This window comes from Dromaius novaehollandiae, chromosome 1 (assembly GCF_036370855.1).
Source record: "Dromaius novaehollandiae isolate bDroNov1 chromosome 1, bDroNov1.hap1, whole genome shotgun sequence".
NCBI lineage: Eukaryota > Metazoa > Chordata > Aves > Casuariiformes > Dromaiidae > Dromaius > Dromaius novaehollandiae.
This window is the reverse complement of record NC_088098.1, coordinates 39109725-39134866: the sequence shown is the minus strand read 5'-3', so window position 1 is coordinate 39134866 and position 25142 is coordinate 39109725. Positions and strand designations below refer to the sequence as shown.

At 37.9% G+C, this 25142-nt stretch overlaps 1 protein-coding gene across 2 annotated transcripts in view; it reads right to left on the bottom strand.

The window, feature by feature from the left end:
• The window catches only part of ZDHHC17 (zinc finger DHHC-type palmitoyltransferase 17), a 77861-nt gene that overhangs the window by 13660 nt on the left and 39059 nt on the right, over nucleotides 1-25142 (bottom strand). For both annotated transcript variants that reach the window (XM_064509338.1, XM_064509341.1), the window contains 6 exons: nucleotides 21364-21428; nucleotides 20449-20611; nucleotides 15638-15763; nucleotides 13946-14088; nucleotides 8735-8835; nucleotides 725-849 (listed from right to left, as the gene is read on the bottom strand). In XM_064509338.1, the coding sequence (XP_064365408.1) occupies nucleotides 725-849; nucleotides 8735-8835; nucleotides 13946-14088; nucleotides 15638-15763; nucleotides 20449-20611; nucleotides 21364-21428 (723 nt within the window). The remainder of the gene's footprint in view (nucleotides 1-724; nucleotides 850-8734; nucleotides 8836-13945; nucleotides 14089-15637; nucleotides 15764-20448; nucleotides 20612-21363; nucleotides 21429-25142) is intronic.

The following is a 25142-nucleotide window of genomic DNA, read 5'->3' as shown; positions in this document are numbered from 1 at the left end:
CGATGTGAACTAGGACCACAAATCTCACTGACTTCTGGTGGGATGTAAACTTTTAGGAATCTTGCCCAAAAATGAAACAAAAGAAAAAGTTTCTGCTGCTTTTAATTTTGGCATTTTCAATACTCAGTTTGACTGTTGAGAAAAATCATTTCAATAAAAAAAAATCAGAATTGCTAGCAATAGTGTTATCAAGTCTCAGAAAACCATTGCAAGACCATACATATTATCTCTAATATGTAAACCAAGACAAAAAAAGAACTGATTGCCGGGGTTTGGCTTATTTTATCCTTAAAGTATTTGGCAGTCAGACAAACACATTTAGACATGAAGGTAAACAAAACTTGAGATGATAGGAAATATGGAAAGTTTTTAGAGAATCCAATTAACTAACACTTATTCCATAGTGGGTCATTTTTGTTTCACTAAGTCAAAATTCAGTAACTTCACATTTTCTTTTTCACTTCAGTGCTTTTTAAACTTTTTATCTTGTAAATTTAAGCTGCAATTTTATTTTGTTACTCAATGCAACTTTGGACCAGTAAGACACATCTTTCAAATTAAAAAGAAATCTGGAAGACAAATGAAGGAAAAAACTTTCAGGATTTTAGACGTTCTGTTATACAACTTATTGAAGTTTCCTGTACTAAAAGTAAACTACTCAGACCAACTGGCAGAAGGCAAATCACCCTTGAAGCACAACAACTTTAGAATAACTCATGGTTACCTTTTTCTTTTGTTCTTCTGTGGCTTTGATGATTCCTGGATCAGATTTCCAGGATTTTCCAAAATTGTAGAAAAGTGCAACACTATTAGCAAGGAATGGAAGATGTATAAAGAAAAAATTGAGATGTGTTCAAAGTCAAGGAATCTAAAGTTTAAAATCAAAGTTGCTTTTTGAAAACATCACTGTGGGATGAATTAATAATACTGGTCATTTTGAAACAAATACAAAGTGAATTTAATTTTTAACAAATGCTCTTTAGTCACTGTAGTGTTCTGAATTAACCAAATAAGTTCTATTGTATGAACTTACTTTGTATTCAGTATTCTCTACTGCTCAAACTTGAAAATTCATTTATTTTTAAAATGCTGTTCTCCATGAGACACTTTAAAAGCACTTGCACACTAAAACATGAACAATGATAGTTCAGTTTTTATCATTATTTCTTTGCTTAAATAAATTAAATTCCATGAAACTTATCTTAAAGTGTTTCCTGTTTTCACAATAAACATCTCAAAGTTCTATTTGTGAGAAACTCATTTGACTGCTTATGTCTTCATTGGTTTGAAATTCCAATTAGATGACAAAAAAGGCTGCTTTTAGCCATATAAGGAATTGTGCTACGAATAAGCTACATGGCAATCATGTCTCAAATGTCACTTATCTCCAAGAAAGGTACTGTCTGAAACCTTGTCCTTTTATAACGCAATACTTGTATTTCACATCAATGAAAGTTATTTTTAACATAGTAACACATCTACTAATAGTTATAAAAACACAGGACTCAGTATTCCCTGGAAATGTTTAAAAATTCAATTACTATTTAAAGATGGAAAATAACCATTAGCTTTAAAATAAGTTTCCTGTGTTGAATGATTTTCCACCTAATATGCATAGTCTCATAAAACTTTACACTCGTTCACAGAATCAAAATATTTCCTAGCAGTGATGCTGGAAAACCAAATACTTCAGACAGATCTCTTCCCTAAGTGCTGGAAAACTGGAGTGTTTACTCTGTTTAGTACATCTACGAAAGACCTGGCCAACACTAAAAATAACTGGCAGTTGTCAGTCACAAATGCAAAGAGACAGCATATCTGACAAAGCTGCACAGCAGAAGCCTGTACAGTATTAACCACCTAAAACAGACACTTTTACTATTAGGGCACAAACTGCTGCACATTCAAACTACACTATACTCCAAGCTACTTAGATGAATCTCTCTCTCTAATTTGGTAATCATTAAGGCTTTTTCTGTAATTAAAGTTTAATGTGCACTTACATTATAAAACCCTACACATAAGACTTAAAAACAAGCATTATGTGGCAATTTGTACTGAATTGGTATCCAAAACTTTGAAAAAACAACAAAAACACTTATGCATGCTCTGAAAAAAAAAATCTATTTTGAAATTAAAGTATATGTGAAATATGGAAGAAGAACAAAGTTTCTTGGAAAGAAACTTGAAAAAAGTTTATAAGAAAAGCATTAAGTAGCATTCAGAAAAAAATGTTCATAAACCATTGTTAAACAAATCTACATGGTATAGAGACAAGCAAATATAAAACGAAAAAGATCATGAGCTCTACACAATAAGAATAAGCCTCTAAAATCCTTTTACACTGCTCTTGTGATGTGAAATAAACTTGAAATTTTAATAAATTTAAGTAAAACCTCTTTTGACTTCTGAAATGCTAAGAACAAAGTTAATGTGAAATGTATCCCAAATAAATTTTGCTTCCCTCTTCTGTTGGATGAAGGACTGGCTGTAAATTTCCAATAAAAAAACCTGGCAAGTTCAGTTCAAATTTTAATCATGTTCCTTATATAGTAGACTGTTAGCATTAACTCACTAAAGGCTAATTAATCTTTCCTGTAACAAGCCATTTCCAGCAAGTTTATAACAGTGAGAAAAAAACAGGTATACTATAACCTAAACACACAGAGTTCCATTTGATGCATTACATATGAAAAGCTCTGAGTTTAACTTCTATACAACCTAATTTCTTCCTATTTTTCTTCTAAAACTAACTGCCGCCAAGAATAAGCAAGTTCAACTTATTTGTTTAGCTTTAAGAGCTTACATTTTCTTTAAAATGCTAATATTATCACTGGTGTTTTTGTCACAACAATGAAAACTGTTTATTCATTAAAAAAATCCCTTAATCAGACATCTGTTATAAACAATAAAGGTACAATTGAAAAAATTATATGAACCATTCCTAATTACTATACGTCATGTCTAGACTGTTAAAGAAGATAGGGCAAAAGACAATTTATTTTTTATCCAGTGAAAGGGTTTCATGACTTTAAGATTTTGGCCTTGTGTTTTTACTGACTCAAATTTGGACAAGATAGTACTGCAACTGTGAAGCCATACATGGATCCAAGCCACAGGAGTAGAAATTCAGCATGTAGCATTTTTTTGCATGTTGCCTTCCCCCATTAAACAAGCACTTCATAAAACCCAGGGAGAACGCAGGAGACTGTCACACAGTCCGAGTTCTGCCTCTCCTTTCCCCAGGGTCGTGGCAGATGAGTGCCATGCTGGCAACCTAAACTGTGCCACAAAGCACTTGGCTGGGGGATGCCGAGGCTGGGGGATGCCGGGAGACCACATGGGAAAGGAGACTTGGGTATCGGTGAGCAGTAACAAAGTGGTGAAAGACTAAAAGTCAGCTGTATTTTTCATCAATACTTTCAAAAACAAGCTTCATATAAGATTTAAGAAAAAATGGGGAGAAGGGCTGCAAACTATGCAGGCTCTGAATGGGGGAGGAATGTTAGAACTGTCTCTTCCAGGACATTTCTGGCATCTGATGCTGAAAAGGATAAACCCCTCCAACTGTTGGATTCCTCTCACCTAACCTTAAGCCACTCAGGCTGCCTTTATACATTATGGAAAGAAAATGCTACTTCTCACCTATCTTCAGCATCAAGATAGGTAGAATAACGAAACAAGCAATGCCCTACAAGCGGCTATTTCTCTCCACAAGTGTCTGTTTCTCTCTACTGGCTATAGAGAGCTTGAACAACTTGCTTAGATATGGATGCCCATACTAGAGGTATCTAAAAATCATGTAACTTGAATTCTTCTCTCAAGTTTACTCCAAAAGAGACCCACAGCAACTTATATCACAGACATCTCTCAAAACTCTCCATATGTAAGAAACTCTTGTAGTATTGCATTAGCTACAGAGTAAGGAACCACTTCACCAGAGACAAGGCCTCATTTTGCCTGATGTCCTCATTACTTATGACCATGCAAAGAAAAGCACATTACTGTATCAGGGGCTGCAAAAAGCATGATACTGGCAGACATTAACCGTCTGCACTGCCATCGACTGGCCATCTTTTATGAGGCCTCCCCAGTTTTCATTGCGTAAGACAAAGCAGAAACATCCATGAAACAAACACTTATTACTTTTAGTCCTAATCAATATAATTATTCCAAGAAAACACTGAGCCAAAAAGACTGCCTCGTTAAAATGAAAAACAAAGACAACACTCCCCCCCAACTCGATGAGTGATACAAACATCTGATGAGCTTATTTTTTATCCTGAACTGCCCCACCTATTTGAAAAGGCCCAAGTACACGCAGATGCCTGGTATCTCACCGACACATCGTACAACAGAGCCTGACACCAAGCCAAACCGCACATTATATATCAAGACGCATCTTTCCATTAACTACTATTCTAACAGTAAAGTCCCTTTCTCTGAAAGGGAAAGATCTGCAGGTAGTAAAAGCTGTCAGAGATTGATACAAGCTAATGAATCTGCAAATCTACACCAGCTGCACATTTGGATCCAAGAGTACAGGCTGACAACTGCAGCAGACAGGTCTGCCAGCCCCCTCATTTGACTAGATATTAGACAGTATTTTTTTTTTAAACCAGATAAAGCTCTGCAAAGGCTCTCTACCTCCATCATCTAGCTAGTATAAGGAAAAATCCCTTAGCTTGCACAAAAAAGTTCATTCACTGCCATCACCTCCACACACTGAATTTTTTTTATATTTTTGGTTATAAAAAATATTTAGAGAAGACAACAGAAATTGTGAATAGCTGGTTCTGGGCTTTGGGTTTCTTTGGTCTTTGGTTTCCCCCTAAAAACAACTGCTGGCCTCTTTTTTATTTTTTCCTGATGCTAACTGTAAAATTTTGATAATACGTATGTTTTTGCTTTATCTGCACAACTTTGCCAATTGGCTCGGTACAGTTTTCAAAACACTACACCACTGTAACAGCTTTGTGAAAGCATGAAAATCATGATGAACTCTCTCACACTCAGTGCTAAGAAAGATCCTGCCTTGAAAAAATGTGCACATACTGTTTGTTTTCCTTTACTTAAAAACAGTCGCCACACTTAAGTGTATTTGAAATCAGATAAAGATAACTAATGAAGTATCAATCAATGGTAGATAATTTGGCTTATGTCATCTCATTACCTCAGCACTAAAAGTCACATGTTATACTAAAAAAGCTTAAAAATTAATGAAAACTGCATACTCCCAGTTGCACCAAATGGAAGGGGCAGAACAAAAACAAAAAAACCTGTACTCTGAACATTTTCTGTTACCGCAAACCCAGACATCTTAGAAAAACAGTGCAGTGAAAGAACCTTCTAACATACTAGGTGATACTTGTTCAGCTGTAACTGAAAAGAGACTGCATGAACATCTGAGATACGGCCTCAGTACATGTGCCCTAAACTTTTACAGGACAAAAGAGAATGTTCTACCTGTAAATGCTAAAGGGAAAGAAATGCAAAATTCTAGTCTCACCTGATTAAAAAAATGTACTTTCAAATGAGTTTTTTTTGTTGTTTTAAAAATAAAACTAAATTAAAATATAATGATCAGGTGTGTAAGACTTTCTTTCCTTGGTGAAATTGCTCCTATTCTGCAAAGAACTGAAGATGAGAACACATGGAGAGAGTGAAATGTAACACCTTTTCTTTGTCATGACCAAACAGATTTCTGAAGAGCATTGTGTTAACACAGAACTGAGGTTATTCTAAGATTAAAAAAAAAAAAAAAAGGAAAGAAAAAATACAAAAAGAAGAAAAAGATACATGAATTTATGGTCCTATGTTTCTGTTCCAAAAATACATCGACCGTAACTTTCTTATTCTCAGCAAGAATATTATTTCTATCTTAACAAAGATACCAGTCTCGGAAGCTGCTGAGAAAAATCCAGTAGAATGAAAACACTTGCAAAAGTACATTAGATTGATAAAAACTGTTTGAGTTTACTCTCAAGACTGCTCATTTAAAAGACACATCATTAAGTCTTATAATTTACAGAAGGCCTTATTTTTCATGTGACCACCCTGATAATCAACAAAATGCACTGTCAGTCTTTGGTTGTGTGTGTTATTTGTGATACACTGTTTCTACTGTCCTTTTTTGCCTCATCAGGATTAAACCCACAAAACCAAACACCTTAAAAGGATCTACAGAGAAACAAATTCTTACTAAACACTTGAATATTCAAGTAACACAGCAAAAAACCCCTTTTATATTACTTATAATATTACATTTAAAGTTCCAGTCAGGCAATTCCTGCTAGTTGCTTAATACTAGAAACTTTTTATTTATGAGCAAAACATTGTCAGGATCTGTGAAGACTGCCAGGACAAGTTTCATGAGATATCGCTTCAACATTACAGAGTATATACTCTGGTCTGCTGTAAGTAATCATATAAAGCTGTAAAAATACAATTCTTACTCCAACCACAATAGTGTGCCTCATGCTATAAAAATAGAGCAGGCATGTAATTTCTTTTCTTTTTCCCCCCAATAAAGCTACAGGGCAATCTTCCAGAAGAAGAAAAATGAATCTGGAATCTTTTTGCAGAGATCTCCAACTTAAAATAATCAATTAAAGGAAGATGGCTTCAAGGACCAAGCCTCTGGAAGAGCTTGCCACACAGAATTCTATCAGCTCTAATGAGAGCAATTAGTAGTAACTGAAATTTTTAGACTCTTACTTTTGCGTACAAAAAGACTGTTGCAAAGGTTTTCAGGTATATACCACAAATTACAGAAATAGTGTAGTTATTTTACTGACTGCTCTGAAGTCAGACTTTCATATCAGGTTAATTAATTTCCTACGCTTACTACTTCCAGTGAACAATGAACACTATTCTCTGACAAAAATGAACTTCAAGTTATGCTAATCAAAATTAACAGCTAAGGGAATAAAAAAAACTCACCAAGTTCATACAAAGGTTGATAAAAATCTCAATTTGCCAGCTTGCTTTCTCACAGTGTGCTTCTTTAATGCACAGTCTTTTACATTCAAGATAGTGGCCATTATCATATCACATTGGCCATGGCAGCTATTTTAGTATGGCATATGATTTCAATTGAAAGTTGCACATACAGTGGACACATTCTTAGATTTGTTTCAAGATGATGTAATGTTAGCATGAGAACGCATTTCATAGTAACGTAGTAATGCATTTGCAGCCCCAAAACCGTGGAAATGCATGCTTGCCAATACTACTAAAGAAAACTTACAAGGTATAGAGGGCGGAGATTCAAAACTGAGACGGTGTAATAGTTATAATTGCTCAAGAAACTTGTATTTTATTATTTGCTCTAAGTCAGGCTGTGAGTTTTCATATTAAAAAGAACAGAAAAGTAGCTTCAGCCTAGCTGCATGACATATTCAGACAGTATCTACTCTTCTCCATAAGAACTGGAAAAGTATACCTCCATTTTTAAGTATAGCTATTTAACTTAACTTTTTGTTATTCATATTGTACTGTACTTGTTTTCTTCATTCAGCATTTACTGAGAAATTTAATTCAGTAAAAACCTAGAAAACAGGTCAGAATATGAGACTGGTAGAATGACAAGCATTTCTAAATAACTATTTCAATAGCTGTATTTCAATAACTATTTTGTGTTAACACGTATAGAAAAGTTTTCTTACCTGAGGGATACTAGATTTTTATTTTTTTTTAAACATGAAGTAACAGTCCTCTCCCATCACATAGGGCTCTTAATATTATATCAAGATAGTTCTTACTCACAGTGGAAGCCAAAGGCAGTACAAAAACAGGGTCTACTTTGCGTTCTCAACCCAAGGACATGAGGCTCGTTTAGCAAAGATTTGAGAACATATTGACAAGATGATAAAAGGGTCGCATTGCTACTACCTTATTTCATGCTACAGCTCCTTTGAGGCTGAAAAGAAAAACAATTTCTAGAAAAGCCAAGCCAACATCTATCATAAATATTAATTTCACTTCAAGTATTCACAACTAGAACTGTATTAAAAATTTAATAAAACACATTAAATCTCTATTCCATTTCTAAGTTATTTTAATTACAATACCCAAGCAAGTCGTTTAAAAATTTGAATCTGTATCTTTAATGTGGGCAGCTGACATTCTTCAATGAACTCTGAATCAATTTTTACCCTGTGAGTATGAAGTGTTCCTATCTAGGCAGACAAAGAAAGAGATGGGCATATACAGAATCTCTATATTCTGTAGTGCTGTTAACACATACATCTTCAAAGACTGAAAATACAGTTAAGTGTTAAAAATATATCTGCAGTTTGTATGAAGTGAAATCTACGAAATCTTTGGGAAGAACTAATTATAAGGCTATTTCCACTAGCATTAATACACACTGGAAAATTATCTATTGCTTTTTAGAGGAGCAGCATCTGACATTTCAAAAAAAGTCATAATTTGCCAACTTACAGCCATAGCACGTTTTATACAGTTGTTTGCATTTAAGAAATTAATAAAGTATATCAGATTTTGTAGACCGCTATAAATGAGTTATGAGCTTTACTGAAGCAAAGCAGTAAGCGTGCACATTTTTAAAGCAATAAAAATATTAACTATCAACACAGAAGACATTTTTTAATGAAGACAGCTATTTTAAAGTTTTAATTAGTTTACTTACTTTTACATGTAGGATAACTCTGGGTATTACTTCATATTACTAACATGAAAAAAAATATTACTGAACACAGGAAAAGGATATCATTCCAAAACCAGAAGAACCACGTCACATACATCCAGAATTTCGTTGCCAAGTATATTCCAAGTGGCAGTGCACTGTGCATGGAATGATCAAAGAATGACCTGAAAAGGAGGAGTGATGTCACATAAGTTTCAATTTATAAAGAAAGAAAGTTACTTCTTCAATCAAAATTAAAAGAGCAGGGCATCTGAATTCTTTTCAACTTCTTATCGTCCTGCATTTTAAAGGATATTCTGGAAAAAAACTTGAATTTAGCTGACACAAGTTAGGTAAATGACTAGGACTCTGTATTCAAGGAAAAGTTGCTAAACATATCAAAAGTCACATTCTAAAATGCTAAACTGCTTGAAATAAGACTTCCTCCACCTCCTTCTCAAACATCCTTTCACTGATGCATTCGGCTTTTTGTCCCGACAGTGCCGTCAGGGCTGCCCCAGACAAACTTGTGCACTGAGCAGTTCCCATTTTACTCCGTTACAGTAACTGTCCCTTGTCTACTGAAGGTTTCTTTTGACTTTTGAGAAAATTCTATAAGGAAGATGAGCTAGCAGAGCAAATTAATTATTAAGAGTAGATACATCTCAACATATATTAGTTAGTCAGCAGTAACTTTTCTTTCTTTCAATGATTTCTATGTATTTTTCTGTTGTGAAAGTAGCAAGGAGAAAAAGCAGCTAAGTGGGTTAGCTAAAATTAAAAGGGAATACCTACTAGAACAATAGCAGAAGTAACTGCAATTTCATTCAGTTCTGGCCTTTATAGAAAACACCTAAAAAAATATTTATACTAAACATTAAGCAAAGAACAAGAGAAAGTGAAAGAACGTTAAACACAAATCAGACAGGTCAAAAGTATAAAACTCAAGGAAACAAAAATCTTGAGAAACTTGATGAAATTATGTCCTTTGCCTGCAGGAGATTGTGCTGGTTGAGGACTTGCGTTGCCTAGACAAGGAGCTGCAGGAGGAGGTCAGCATACTGCGCAGCATCAGAAATGATGGAAAGGAGACTGAGCAGATCATCTCTGAGCCCCTGAAGAGACAAGAGTCCAAACCCCCTACAGTACCAACGGAGGGGCAGGCAGAGCCTGTCCTTATCAGGTTGGGAAATGGAGAGTCCCATGCAGATGAAGGGCCAGGAGCTGTGTCCAGAAAAGCGTTCGAGTCAACTGAGCCCGAGCCCCACAGCAGCACCAGGAAGAAGCAGTGAGTGACAGCAGTGGGACACTCCCTCCTGCAGGAGACGAAGGACCATCTGCCAACCTGACCTACTGTCCAGGGAGGTTTGCTGCTTGCCAGGGGCTTGGACCCAGGACCTTGCAGAGAGGCTGACACAGCTTGTCCAGCCCTCAGACCCCCTGCTGCTGCTTTTCCATGTGGGCACCAGCAATACTGTCAGGGGAAGCCTGCCATGTGTCAAGCATAAACACCTGGCTCAGGGCAAGGGCCACCGGCATGGTGGCCCAGGTGTGGCTTTCTCCTTGATTCTGCCAGTGAGGGGGAAGGGCTTGAGGAGGTGTGGATGGATCCTGCGGGTCACCAGCTGTTTGCACAACTGGTGTTGACAGCAGGGATTTAGTTTTTATGACCACAGGACCCCCTCTGAGGATTGAAGACTACTGGGAAGAGATGGGATCCCACCTGAGCAAGTGGGGCAAAAGCATCTTTGCCAACAGGCTGACCAGCCTGGTAAGACAAGTTTCAAACTAGAAATGACAGGGGAGGGAGATGACAACCCACAATCAAGCAAGGAAGTTGTGGACAGGACTGGCAAGCAGAGGGTGCAGGGTGGACAAGAGTGACCTTGTGATCAGCAACACAGGGCTGAAGTGGGCCCCCCTCAGGCCTATGCACACAGATAGTGAAGTGCCAAGAGGACAACACTATGGGGGAAGCTCTCACGCTCTTTCCTGGGAAATCCGCATGACTTGGTGCCTCTCCAAAGTGCCTGTACAGTAATGCGCACAGCACAGGGAACAAACAGGAGGAGCTAGAGGTCTACATACAGTTGCAGGGCTAGGATCTCATCAGGATCAGAGACATGGTGAGATAGCTCACACAACTGGATGAATAAAAACTATTTGGGAAGGATGGTCTGGGACAGCAAGGAAGGGCAGTTGCCCTGTATGTGACAGCACAACTCCATGCAGAGAGCTCTGCCTGTGGACAGATGATGAGCTGGCTGAGCGCTTACAGGTTAGGATTCAAGATAATGTGAGCAATGGTGTGGTGGGTGTCTGCTACAGACCACCTGAACAGGGAGAAGTAGATGAGGCCTTCTTCAGACAACTGGAAGAAGCTTCACATTTGCAGGCCCTGGGCCTCAAGGGGGACTTTACCCACCGCAGTGTCTGCTGGAGGAACAACACAGCAGGGCACAAGCAATCCAGGAGGTTTCTGGAGTGCGATAAAGGTAACTTCCTAGCACAGGTGATGGTGGAGCTGATGAAATAAGGTGCTCTGCTGGACCTCATGCTTACAAATGCAGAAGAACTGGTTGGGGGAAGGGGAAGATCAGGGACAGCCTTGGCTGCAGTCACCATGGGACGGAGGAGGAAGCAAGGCAAAAAGCAGGATCCCAAGCCTGGACTTCAGGAGAGCAGACTTTGGCCTGCTCAGGGACCTGCTTGGAAGAATCCAAGGATAGGGTCCTGGAGGGAAGAGGGATCTAGGGGAACTGGTTGATTTTCAAGTCACACCTCCTCCAAGCTCAAGGATGATCCATCCCAATGTGCAGGAAGTCAAGGAAAGCTAGAGGGATGCCTGCATGGATGGGCAAGGAGCTCCTGACAAAACTCAAATGTAAAAAGGAAGTGTACAAGAGGTGGTAGCAGGGTCAGGTGACCCAGGAGGACTGTACACACTGTCTGAGCCTGCACGGATGGAGTTAGGAAAGCCAATGCCCATCTGGAGCTGAGTCTGGCAAGCAAGATGCAGGGCCACAAGCAGGGCTTCCATGAGCAGGAAAAGACAAGCAGCCTCCAGGGCTGCACTAAGCAGAGTGCTGCCAGCACATCAAGGGAAGTGGCTATTTCCCTCTACTCAGCACTGGTGAAACCACATCTGAAGCGCTGGGTCCAGTCCTGGGCTCCCTAGTACAAGACAGACATGGATTTACAAGTGCAGCAAAGACCATGAAGATGATCAAGGCACTGGAGCATCTGACATAGGAGAGGCTGAGAGAGCTGGGACTGTTCAACTTGCAGAAGAGAAGGGTTAGGGTGGATTTTATCAATGTGTACAACAAATACCTGATGGGAGCAAATGAAGATGGAGCCAGCTTCTTCTCAGTGGTATCCAGTGAAAGGGCAAGAGGTAATGGGCACAAACTGAAGTACAGGACATTATTTAAACACAAGAAAAATGTTTTATAGTGTGAGGGTGGTCAAGCACTGGAACAGGTTGTCCGGAGGCTGTGGCATCTCCATCCTCAAGAGATTCAAAACACAACCAGACACAGCTCTAAGCAACCTGCTGTAGTTGATCCTGCTCTGAGCACAGGGTTGGACTAGACAATCTCCAAAGTCCCTTCCAACTTCAATGGTCCTGAGAAACAAAAATGGCAATCTGTAGAAAGTGCTGATCTGAGAATGAAAACAGGCATAAGAGTACCATCCATTTTCTTTATAGAATATGTCTTGGACAGTAACAACTAGTTAGCCTCACTAAGCTGATGAGTGTATAGATACGAGAAGATCTAATTTGTAAGAGTATATTAGAAGAGAGTGTCTAATAGTAAGTCAGACATTCCAAGTGCCTTGAGGGAAAAAAAGAGATTCCAGTTCCATAGTATGTATCGTGAGAGGCTGCCCAGGTAGCTAAAAACACCTTCGCAGGAGTACACATAACACAGCCAAGTACATTGCCATGGAAAACTACTTGCTTTTGGCACACTTGTCAATGAAAGGCAATTGCATCAACTAAGAAAACACTTTCAGGAAACTAGAATTTAGAAAATGAGCAGAGATTTGCCCCACATATGTGAAAATTTAAGTGATATAGGCATATTAATATAAGGAGCTTGATGTTTGCTTGTTCCTTTGTTGTAAGACTGTACTTTTCCAAGGAACTCAAAAGATTCCTAAAGATGTTTCTAATGGGGATCTTCGTTAAGCCAGAGAAGATCACTTTACACAGATATTCTTCCTCTGCCTTGAAGATTATTTAGAAAGCAATGGTAATATTCAACACCGAAGACAAAGCCATCAAGAGTCCCTTAGGCCTGCTGTTATCTTAGCCCTGTTCTGCCTGTCCTGTGTGCAGAGCTCCCAAAAAAAACAATGTGCAAAGGAGTTTTTGACAATGGCTGTTTGCAAGCAAGGTCCATCTGGGAATCATACCCATACACTGAATTCACAGAATTTTTGTATTAAGGAACAGGTATATTTTTCTTTTCTCTATAAACAAAAAGGAAGGAGGAGCAGATGGTTCTAATGGGCATGACATCCAATCCCAGAAAAGCACAAAGCTCTCAAGTGTGAGGATATACTAGGTTTTTCTATATATGTAATGTAAGACACTGAGAAGCTAAGTACAGATGAAGTAGCGCACAGATCTCGGGAATCTGCTGGAAGATGTCTGTGTGTGTATTTACAGATATCTAAAAGTAATCATAAATGTGTGCACACGCACACATACACAGAACTAGAATTCTTTATGATTAGGTAACATTAAAAATACATTATTAGAAAGAAGCCTTCTCCTTTAGTCACCCCTTTTGGCAACAACAGAAGCTGCGAATCCTATATCTGACTATGTTTCTCTGTAAATCTTAAATACTTTGGGGTATTTTAATTCTAGAAGAAGTGGGACTTACTAGCGCACTCGTACTTTTTTTTCTATTCCTTTTCAAGTAACTTTCTCCTTGACTGTTCCCTTCAAAATTCACACAGATGACTGTAGACAGACATTCAGCACCCTCCTCTGGAGACTGACTGAATTTCTATTCTGCTGTTAGCTTCTCTTAAGTCAGTGGTATTCATCCAGAGTAATTCAATGGCTATTTGTAAGGCCACAGAGGATTAAAAGACCTAAGCTGCAAGAGATCTTTCCTTGAAGTAGTGAGAAAAAAAGATTCCAACAAAACAGAAATGCTGCATATCCAAAAACACACATAAAAATAAAAATTTAAGATGATTTGTTAAATAAACAAGATGCCAACTAAACACTTCTTCCATACACAGTAAGTAGACAGTGTTGTGGGAAATACTTACTTTGAAAGAAACTGCACCATAGCCCAAACTCCACCATACATCAGCCCTTTAATGAGCCAAGAATCAATGTCTAGGTCTGCTATAAACCCAACCAGCCAAATAACCAGAAAAGGAGTTCCCAGCATCACCTTCTGACGGAATTCCTGTATAGAAACAAATATCAGTATGTTATTTTACTTTTAGGAATAGGCTGTATAACACTGTCCTATAATAAAAAGGACAGATGATAAAATTAATGTTAATTTTTTAGCCAGCTTGACCCAGAGCAAGGATTAAGATTATTTTCTTTGTCATTTCCCATATTTACATCTCTCCCCTCCACATCCCCAAATCATCTTAAAACTGTGTAACAAATGAGGTATCTTGTCCCCCTCCTCACCACCCTTCCCCCACCAAGAACTGTCTTTTGGAGACTTTGCTACTGATCCAGAATAAAGGCAACATTAGCTCTCTTCTAAAAATCCATCCAAGTGTATGAGCTACTGCAGAGTACACAGTAGATTTTTGGATAGTGAATATTAAAGATTGAAGTTACAGAAGTAATACATAAAGAAAGGACCTTTTTAGCCTCACACAATGTAGATACAATTCCTCATTAGGGCACTTAACTCCCGGATATTTGAGGAACAGTCACAATACACATTTATGCATATAATGCAGGGCAAAAATCACATAATGGGACAACTCACAAATATTTACTTTATTAAATGGCCATAGGGTTAAAGCAAAAGCTGTAGCCAATGCTTTAATTATCAGGATACAATGCATCTCTACAGAAATCACAACAAATCAGTGATGCAACACTTGAAAAATATCCAGCATGATATTATCACTTCTAAGTAAACATTAATTATATACAAGTACTCCAGCTATAGGCAGACAGACTGTTCTTCATGATAGAGCAATATGTTACCCCTTATTCTCTCATTTGTCTTGGTCACTTTTAGTACAATCACATCAACTCTCCAGGTACCAGGCTTTAATTTAGTAACATGAGGTTCAGCATTTCAGTTCTGCTCATGTGCACTCCCCACCTCCAAAAAAAGAGCCTCAAAAAACAAAACAAAAACTGAACACAAGAATCACAAGAATTCAAATCGAACTTTATTTAAAATTGGTCATTCTGCACACATACAGGTTTTTGTTAATTAGGAAGTCATTTTGAAAGCTGACAGGGATATTAAGTAAATCTCAGTTACCAAGATCAAATACTATCTGCAGCATTAAAGAATAAATTGAGAAGAAATAAAAGGCCTCCAAGTTAGAGGTTCATACATTACATTATACCAGTAAGATTGATGACTTTTGTCATTCAACAGAAAACACTGAGTAATTAGGGAGACCAGAGTTCAGGACATCTAAAACACTTATTTCCTCAGATACTTGAGAATCAGCTTTGTGATAGTCTTGACTACTCCCAGCAGTACCACTGCTTGGTATTTCCTGATGTTTAGCCAGTGCAAAAGCTAAAGATAGTGTGTGGAGGCTTGGTTCCCCCCTCCGCCCCCCCGCACTTTCTTGAATAAGGTTGTTTTTGCAGTTAGTTGTCACAACAAAAAGATGACAATGTTTGCTAAACCTGAAGTGTGGAGAAGCTTCAGTATTTAAAAATCCCCACGCCCACCCAACACAAAAAACCCACATACATACAGCAGTAGTAATATGGATTTTATATGTTATAGTTCTTCTCACCTTATCAGCTTTCAGCTTTCTGAGAAAGGATGGACTGTCATATCCCTTTGCCTGCCTTGCTTCCTGTAAGTGGTTGATCATCCAAACATTTTTCCTCTGTTTTGCTAGATCAAGTGGTGATTCTCCCTGCCAGGAGCATAAAAATGGGAAACATCTAATTTAAAAATAAAATGCATTAAGATCACTTTTGAAATAGCAGATTGGCAGGTAAAAATAATACATTTAAACACAGATTGCACTACATTCTGGCACTTTTTTTTCCTCTCTGCAGCCTACTTGACACCAAACAGATCATTAATTCCTTTTGGTCTTTTTCACTTTTATAACTGCATATGAGTAGACAAGCAGAATATTAAATTTGTAATCCTGACACTAAATGTCTTGATGCAGCAAAGCTTGCTTTTGCCATAACACATCTGTGTTTCAGTGTTCTACACACAGTCTACTAGTCTAAGTGAAAGACTGTGCTTCCCCCTCAGCTATTGACAGGCAGCAGAAATCAAACAGAGAAGAAGAATTTGTGACCCACTGGATCATGGAAACTCTCCCAGTGTCAAGCCTTACTTCTCAGCTAACCCTCTGCCTCCTTGGCAGAGTGAAATTACTAATATCACAGAATGTTTCTGATAAGGACCCCCCCCCCCCCCCCAGCTTAATGCTCTTTTTTGTCTCAGTCACTGAAGTCCTAGGAAAAAAAATGGGAAAGAATAAACTGATTCCTCACATCCAGCTTGCTCCCAAACTCTGAGCTTTCATGCTTGGCTTGTGCTTCACAAACATCGAGTGCAAAGCCAGCAACGGTCTATGCTTTTCCTTTCCTTACAGTCAAGGACAACCAACAGAGAGAGCAAGAGAAAGAGATATATAGAGGCCAAAGGTGCCTACCAAGCTGATTTGATTTTACTGCTTTTTAAACATCTAGAAAGAGACCTAAACAAAAGTTACTGACTGGGTCTGAAATTATAGAGGAGGCAAGAGACAACCAACTGCAGGTACCTCCAGCTTCAGTTTTGCATTTGACTCCTCCTCTCTTCTACTGGAGTTAACTCCCCTCCTAAACAAAGCATTCATGGAGGCTTGAAAAATGGCTGAATCCTCCATCGCTCGGCCCCCTCCTAAAAAAAAAGTGAGACAGGTACCAGAAACTGAAATTACCCAGGAAGGGCAATACTTACTATAGACAGAAGAGATTTCAAAGACATAAAGGACAGTTAGTTACCTATATCCCACAGCAAAACAATGGGAATGGCATACTTAACTCTCATTTTGCCTTTGAAATCTTGCTCCGAGTCTCTAAAAGGAGGGCAAATAGCACAGACTACAGATTATGAGGCAAAGTGTTTTGTTGCCTAACAGAACTTGGCATTTTTTCTGTCTGAGAAGTTAAGCTAGCAAAATAAATTAGTAAAGAACAACCTTTTGACTTCACTTAACCTCAAAGTCTGATTAAAAAACAGATTAAGTTAGCCAAGTTATCCTCAACAGAAACTCCTGAGATCAAACTATGGTGCCTGCTTCATCACAAAGCTAATAGCATCTTGAATTGCTAATATTGGGAAAACCCCAAAGATGCTCTATTTTGCTTTTTAATGTCATCTTATATATCCAGACCATAAGATTACCTGCAGACAAGCAATCCCCTCTGGGAGTTGATCTCCCAAGTAAATCCTGAAGTTGTCTTGGGGTCCAGCTGAGCATCCCTTCCACTAGAGGGCCATGAGACACCTAGGAACTGCCTAGATAAAGAGATTGAGGGAGCTTTAAAGACATCTTCCACTATGCTTTTGATCATCTGGCCATTTTAACATTTTCCTCATAGTCACAGGGATGCATGGCCAATTTGCTTAAAAAGCAAACTAAAGGAAAACAACCCCCCAGCAAACCAGGGATCTTAAATCTTAGTCTAGTAATACAATTATCAGTTTGCCAGCAAGCAATAAGGCTTTAATAGCATATATTTTGAGATTTTAAAGTGATTAGACAGAGAGAATAATCTGAAGTAACATTACCATATGGCACTTTCAATGTAGACTTCCACAAAGGAGTCTTCAGATACATTACATAATCAAGAAACTATTAGCGAATCTTTTGGACTTTAGGTATAGCTTTGATATTTTTTAAACTAGTATCTTCCTTAAAGCATAAAAGTTCCTTTTTCTGTTGGGGGGTGGGGGAAAGGGGCCTTCTACCTATATTTAAATTTATTCATCCCTCCTCCCCTTCTCCAATTCACCAACTTCTGAAAATTTGTCCTTATCTGCCCAATCTGTTTCCTGGTGTAGCAAGACACTTTGTCCTAACAAAAAGACCCAAACAAACCCCAAACCAAAAAACCCACACTCCAAAAGCATACTTTCGCTACTGAAAAGGAGCTTACATCTCCAAACCCAGCTCTCAAAAAAAGGGGGGGAAGTCTTAATACCAAAAGAGTAGTATTAGTTCCTTATACAGCATAACAAAGAAGATAAGTAACTAGAGTAGGACAAACCCACTTTGATTAACTTGAAGCAACTGCATCTGTAAGGTATACACACGGTGGTGTTACTACCATTACGCTACCTCGCATCATTATACTTCCAAAATAGAAGTATACTTCCAAGAGATTTTCTCTTTTTTTTAATATCAAGTTTTAGTCTAGAGTAAGTCTCATGAGTGCAATTGATTTATATTTTTCTCTCACACAGCCCCCACTATATTTCTCAGTCTGCCATGCAAAATAAAAATAGTGCCTTACTTAGATGACTGGTTTCAATTTACATCAACTTCCCCACCAAAACCTAGGAAGCTAGTAGCATGTAATTTTCTAACATATACCACCTTGAAATGATAATAAAAAAGGTCAAACCTCACACTCAATATTTCAGCCACTACATAATTTGAAAAAGACAAAGGGATTCCAGCCAATATATTTCTTTAACCTTAAATGTTTTATCAACATTTCTGGTCAATTGCACAGACTATCTGAGAAAAGGACTTCACTGAACAGAGATCTGGAAATGACTGTATCAGAAAGGAAACTTTTGTGACTCCTTTTAATTTCAGGAAAACATGAGCTAGACACTTCAACAACCAATTATTGGCTCAAAGAAACATTTTTGCTAAACAGTCAAAGGAGAAGCATAAGACAGTGAGTTTCTATGTACCTATGGAAATCTCTCAAAATCTTGTATGTTTACTATAAACTTCTGCTAAACATATGATATACCACTCAAATCAGCATCTGTTATAAAACCATTGACAGGATGGCAAAACTGCCACTACTAGAATAATTTTGATCCTAGTAATCCTAGAAATCTAGGGAATCAATAGAAAGGCAAACAAGAAACCTAGACTCCACTGCAGAAGGAAGGCAGTGACTAATGAAGCCAGGCTCATGTCTTCTGGCATGACTGAAAAGATATCATGATCCAGCAGGTTCAAAAGCCTATTTTCCTACTGACTGCTGCTGTCTGTCAATAATGAAGGAAACTATCAACTGCTTCAGGCTAGTAGATATTCTTTCACTTGGCCAAATTTATTAATTTTTAATTACAGATTCCATGAAAGTCAGGAAACTTAGGTATGGATCACTTTAAAACTCTAGTTAACATTAATCAGTCTCTCCAGGGAGGCAAGTTACAACACACTGGTTGTTTCATAAAATCCCCTAGTTTTTACCATTAGGTGGAACAGAAAACAGCTTCATAACAGTTTGCAAGAAGTGAGACTGGAAGTGTATTTCATCCACACAGCTGACCTTACAGACCATTTATATATCCACAACAATGAATGCAAGAGAGACTAGTTGATTTGTTTAAAACACTTGTGGATCACAACACAATTTTTTCGTTTGATAGCCTAATACAACAGACCCTGGTCATCTTAATCAGTAGAAAAAAATGGTGAAAGGTCAGATAAACTAAATATTAAGTATTTTATAAATGTACATGTAAAGCTGTACTTTCCAATCTAACCATCCTATTTGTACCATTCATTAAGTGCAAAACACAAATATTCAAAGAGAAATTGAGTAGGAGAGAATTATTTTTCTACAAGTGAGCTCTTTCCTGACACCACAGACAGAAGAACTATCTTATGTGATAAAATGCATCTAATGGGATATACAGGATGGTCTAGGAGCAATAGAGAGAAACCACTGTAGAGCAAAGCTTTAATATGCCCACTTCCCACTGCTGGCCAAGCTCTTATGGACTCTATGTCTATAGCATAAATTGGAACAGCTCCTTGGTTGTTCCATGGGTAGGATGGGCTCTGTTAGTGCTGAATCTAGCTTGGTTAAGAGGTTCAGGTAGAGTAGGCGGACAACTTCAGATCTGCCCCCAAAAAAGAACCAATTTTCTGACTTTATTCTTATTGATACTTCCAGGCCTCAAACTTCCTTACTGCCCCTGGGTGAAGGAGACCTACTGGAGCACCTATCTTCTTTCTGGGAGAAGACACAGATGTCCCATCTCACTCCATCAAAACATGAAGTCGCCCCAAATCATAACTAGATGACATTCAGTCAGTTTTCCAATTTTGCATCTAAATGCGCGGTCTTCATGGATGCAGTCTAAATGCACACACACAAACCATCTGTTTGCACATACCCATTGGTAAATGCATTTACATGTGTACTACTGAAGGTGCAGATTTAGTGATTCTACATTCTTGTTAGTAAAAAACTGATTTCTAGATTAAACATTAGTGGCATGGCTTTTGCTGCATCTTCATGGCCCCACCATACCCTCAATCATCTATCTGTTCTTTAAATTTATCACAGATTATTTCTGCATTAAATCACTTAGGATAAAAACAGATTGAGTGTTTACCTTGATGTTCTGAGCATCTACATTGGCTCCAGCTTCTAACAGAAGACTAATGACTGTAGTATTTCCTGCTAGCACAGCCCAGTGCAGTGCTGTGTTTTTATGATATTTGTCTCCAAGATTAACAGAAACATTAAATGTAAGCAGTAATCGGGTTGGATCCACACTAGAAAAGAAAAGTCTTGTTAGATCTACAGAAGATTAACTAAAACACATTCCAATTTGGTTAATGAGTTCAGCTTCTATAATGGACATTAATTAAGTAATTAAGTATACTATTTAACAGCAAAATTACTTTTTTGCTGATAAATATTAACAATCCACAAAGATCTTACTGAATTTAAATGGAGCTTAGTAAGACATACATTGCCCAAATCTATTAAAGCTCATTCTCTGGTGTCTTGTACCACATTTTTGTATGCATTTTTATTTTTGCATCTCTCAAAAATGTAACAGCACTAACAAATTTGTAAAAGCATGTACATGATTATATGTTTGAAAGATGACAATGAAAGTACTGAATGTGTTATACCTCCATCCCACATGCTGAAAGATGAAAACAAAAGAGGCAATGACAATACTGATAATAGTTGCTATTTTCAAAACCTAACTTCAGCTCCTCAACAATCAATGGAGACAGGCCCCTCTGAGCAGCAAACTAATTCAGACAAATTTGTTCTTTGGAGAAGTGTCTTTTTCGCTAACCTCTACAAGAAGATTTACTTTGTAGACTGAAAGTTCATATTGGTGAATACATCTTCATAATATCCTCTCTCTTGAATAGGTCAGAAGTGAAGAAAGCGGTAACTGTGAGAAGTACCTTGGCTAATTAAAACAAAACACTCTCCAAATCAGAAAGTCATCATTCCATGCCATTTGTTTAATGCCAAGAAGTCAGAAATGCAGCGAGTATATTACCTATGTGTTCTGTAAGCTGCCCACATTAGAGGTGTCATTCCATTTTGATCCATCATATCTACATCCTAAAAAAAAAAAAAATGCTGGTGAGATATGCATCCTCAAGTTTCAGTAGCTAGAAGATTTGTACTAAGAAGCAGCATTTTATGAGACTAGCCAATTGATTTGGAGAAAACCTAGCAGGCTTTTAGTATATAATGTTTGTTTTCATTTTTAAATATCATTTTATTAACACCACCAGTGCAAAAACACGACCATTTCAAGCTATTTTGGAAACTAAGGAGCAACTACAGGGTACAAGACTGGTCATTTCAATCTTAAATTACCTTCAACATAAAATACCCCATACATAACTGGTGCAATATTGCACTCAAAAGCAGGGGAAATTTAAATAAAATGCTCTAACATTTGATAAAGTACTTTACAAATAAACATAAAAAACATGACTTAGCATCCTACATGGTCACATGCTAGCTGTATCTGTAGTTCTCTACTTGCAAAGCAGTTTTACTTTGCACATTTCCAAGGGCATTTACATATCTGGATATCAACTTAATGGAAACCACAAAAGAGTTAAGTGTAAGCAAAAGCCATTAATAAAAAACAATTAACCTACTCAGAAACAAAACTAACTTAAAATCAAGTGGAGACTAAACAGATGGCTAAAACAAACAAAAAAATGTATTCCATTATGATGCTTAACTGAACATTACAACTGAATAACAGAACATTATCATCCAGGGCAATTGATTAAGACAATCCTCCGAGATCATCAGAAGGGAAAGCATATATTACCTACAGTATTTTTGCTGTTACAGACCCTTGCCTCAGTAACATAGAAGCTGGGAATTCCTAAACACATCAGGCAGATGAGATTCTCAAGTACATTTGGGCAGCTTTCATGACTGCAAACACAAAATTACTCTAAAATAAAGACCTCCATAATTTCCCCTAGAGACAGCAGAGCTCTATCAACATCTATGCTACTCCCTGCTCAGTTCTTACTAGAAAAATTAAGATGGAAGTTTCGCAGTAAAACCATTTGCTGTTGAAACCCTTGACAGAAACCAAGAAAGCAGATAACGTTGCTTTCCATCTCCTCCAGAACCTTGTGCTTCTCTCTGTTGTCTGCCAGACGCCTAGCACCTTGGGATCCTCACTGACTGCACTGCTAGCCTGACCAGGCAGAAGTTTCCCAGAAAATGCAATTTAGTCTTCCAAATAATTGCTTTAAGAAGCTCCCGACCTTGCAGAAGCTTTTACATTTTACATAAAAAACAACAAAAAAAAAAACCCAAAACCCCAAACAAAACCAAAACAACGGAAATAAAAACAGATTGACTGTGTGGAAAAAGACCCATTATTTTAGTGCACTGTTTTTTCAGAAGTGCGTTGCATGCATTGAGATCAGAATCCATGTCTGTTTGTCCCAGGCATGTGTCTACACTAGATCTTTTTGAGCCTACTAGGGCTGCACAGCAGCTGAGACTCCCTTTCACCTCCTCTTGCCAAGAAGAAAATTAGAGGCATGGCCTAACCTCAAGTTCTCTGTCCTTCAGAAGTGTAACCGATTCATAGTTCATACTGTGTGAACAACACATTTTGAAGAATGTAAAAGTTACTATAATATGAATAATCACTCTTTCATCTTTAGATTTCATACAGAAATGCTAACCTTCCGTGACCAACAGCAGGTACCTGACTGCCTGCAAGTAGGTAAAGAGACTTCTTTAGCAATTCCACGCTGACAAATCAAAGTTAAACTTTGCGCTAGGTGACACTGAGTAAGAACAGGTTACTCCCTGCACATCTTAACAGATTACCTGAAGAGCCTACAACCATTACTCAAAATAAGCTCCAGTGGGGGCTAAGGTAGATCCTTCTTCAAGGGAACTACAAGTCCCAAAGAAACTGAGGTTCACTTCATACAATTTTATACACATAACCTGTGGATAGCAGACAAATGATCTAACAAAACTTCTCTCAAAAGTTTTGTTATTCTGCCAGATCATAACCTCATCACCCAAAGCAACATGAGGGTACATTCCAGGAAAAAAAAAAGCCTCCTCCAACAGCATATACATATTTAGAAACTGTTCATGTGCTCTGGCTTGTACCATAGGTGTTTTGGTATTAACTTCTTGTCTGACTCTCAATGACAAGTCAATCTGATACTTCTCAGGGACAGGTCTCTATGAGGTTAGGACAACAGTCAAAGCCCTGCAAAAAGCAAGTATCTCAGTAACAAGTAAAGAGATGCAATGATCAAAGACTGCACAAGCTACTACTCTGTATACATATTTCAAACACAAGAATACCTTGTACCAAAATTGGTACATCTGTTAGTTGGCTCTGGAATAGGACAATTCTGGTTCTAAAACAGAACTCTGCATATCTAAAGACAAACCAGCTTTTCATCCTAGGATATGAATACAGGATTTCGCATAAAAGCTTTTGGGGAGGCAAAACTCAAGGAAGAAACTCCTGCTGTAGCAATCATCCCACTGCTTAAACCCAGTTTCTGAAAACAAAAACCTGAAACAGTATGGTTTGCGAGTTAGAATTCTGACGAGCAAATAGCTCACAGCAGCATCTAGTCTTATCAGGACATTTAACAAATAATGGTCAAACACTAACGTGTTACAATATGGCCTTCTCAAAAGCACAAAAAGCATCAAGAGATTACACTTAGAAATGCATTAAGTTGCCCAAAAGGAGCATCTCTGGAACCATTATTGGTTCTTTTATAGAATGCAGGCCTTGATACAGAGATGCATCATGCCCTTGTACAGAACCTTGTTCTCTACAAGGAAAGATCTCTTTTACACGGACTGTTATCCAGCAAAAGGGGAACTTGGACTCTAAAAGAGAGGACATATTTAGAGGCAAAGAATGAAGAAAATTTATCAGGAAGAGTTAAGACTGAAAACATTTCTTACGCTGAGAAAGACTCAGTTATTCACAAAGCAAAGATTTGAGATTTCTGAGATCAGAGTCATGAGTGATAAAAGCTGAGTGCAGGCTGACAGGCAACTTTTATCAAGCAAGGTAACACAAACACACACACACACACAAAAACCCAGAAGCAACCTTGCTCTTTTGAACAAGAAAAGCTCTGAAGAACCTAGTCCTTCATCAGAAATAGAGACTGCGTTGAGAGTCATGAAGAAGAAACATGACTTGTCTTACACTTCTGTAACTAATGTCTGTATAGGAGGTCTATGGAGTAAACACCACTTGGTTCACTGTCATACACTGGCCTGAACCCTGCTGGAAGAACAAACCTCAATACCGGTAGAGAGCTAACAATACTTAAGAGCAAAGCTGCTTTCATCACACTGATGTTCTCCAAACCCATATGCCAGCTATTCCTAAGCCACAGCTCAGAATCAAGCCTTAAGTAGCTCTGCACAGTATCTGAAGCATAAAAAATAAGAAAAATCCTGTACTTGATAAAGTAAGGGATAGTTCAGCTATGATCTTAAGGAATCATAGATACTCCAAGATAAGTCTCAGAATATGATTTTACCCCAACAGTAACTTTACAGTAACTTCTGATCTAAGCAACTGAGGTAAGTTTTGCCACTGAATCAAGAACACACAGACTGCCAGTTATTCAAATATCTGATACACCATATTGATATCCTAACTTGCCCTGGGGTGATGTGTTTGTATATCCTATGTCCTGATTTGCCTTTGGAATTTTAAGTACAGTATCAAGTAGTGACAATTTTAAGCAGTTTTCAAGTGCCTTCATGCTATTTCAAAGTCTTTCTTCT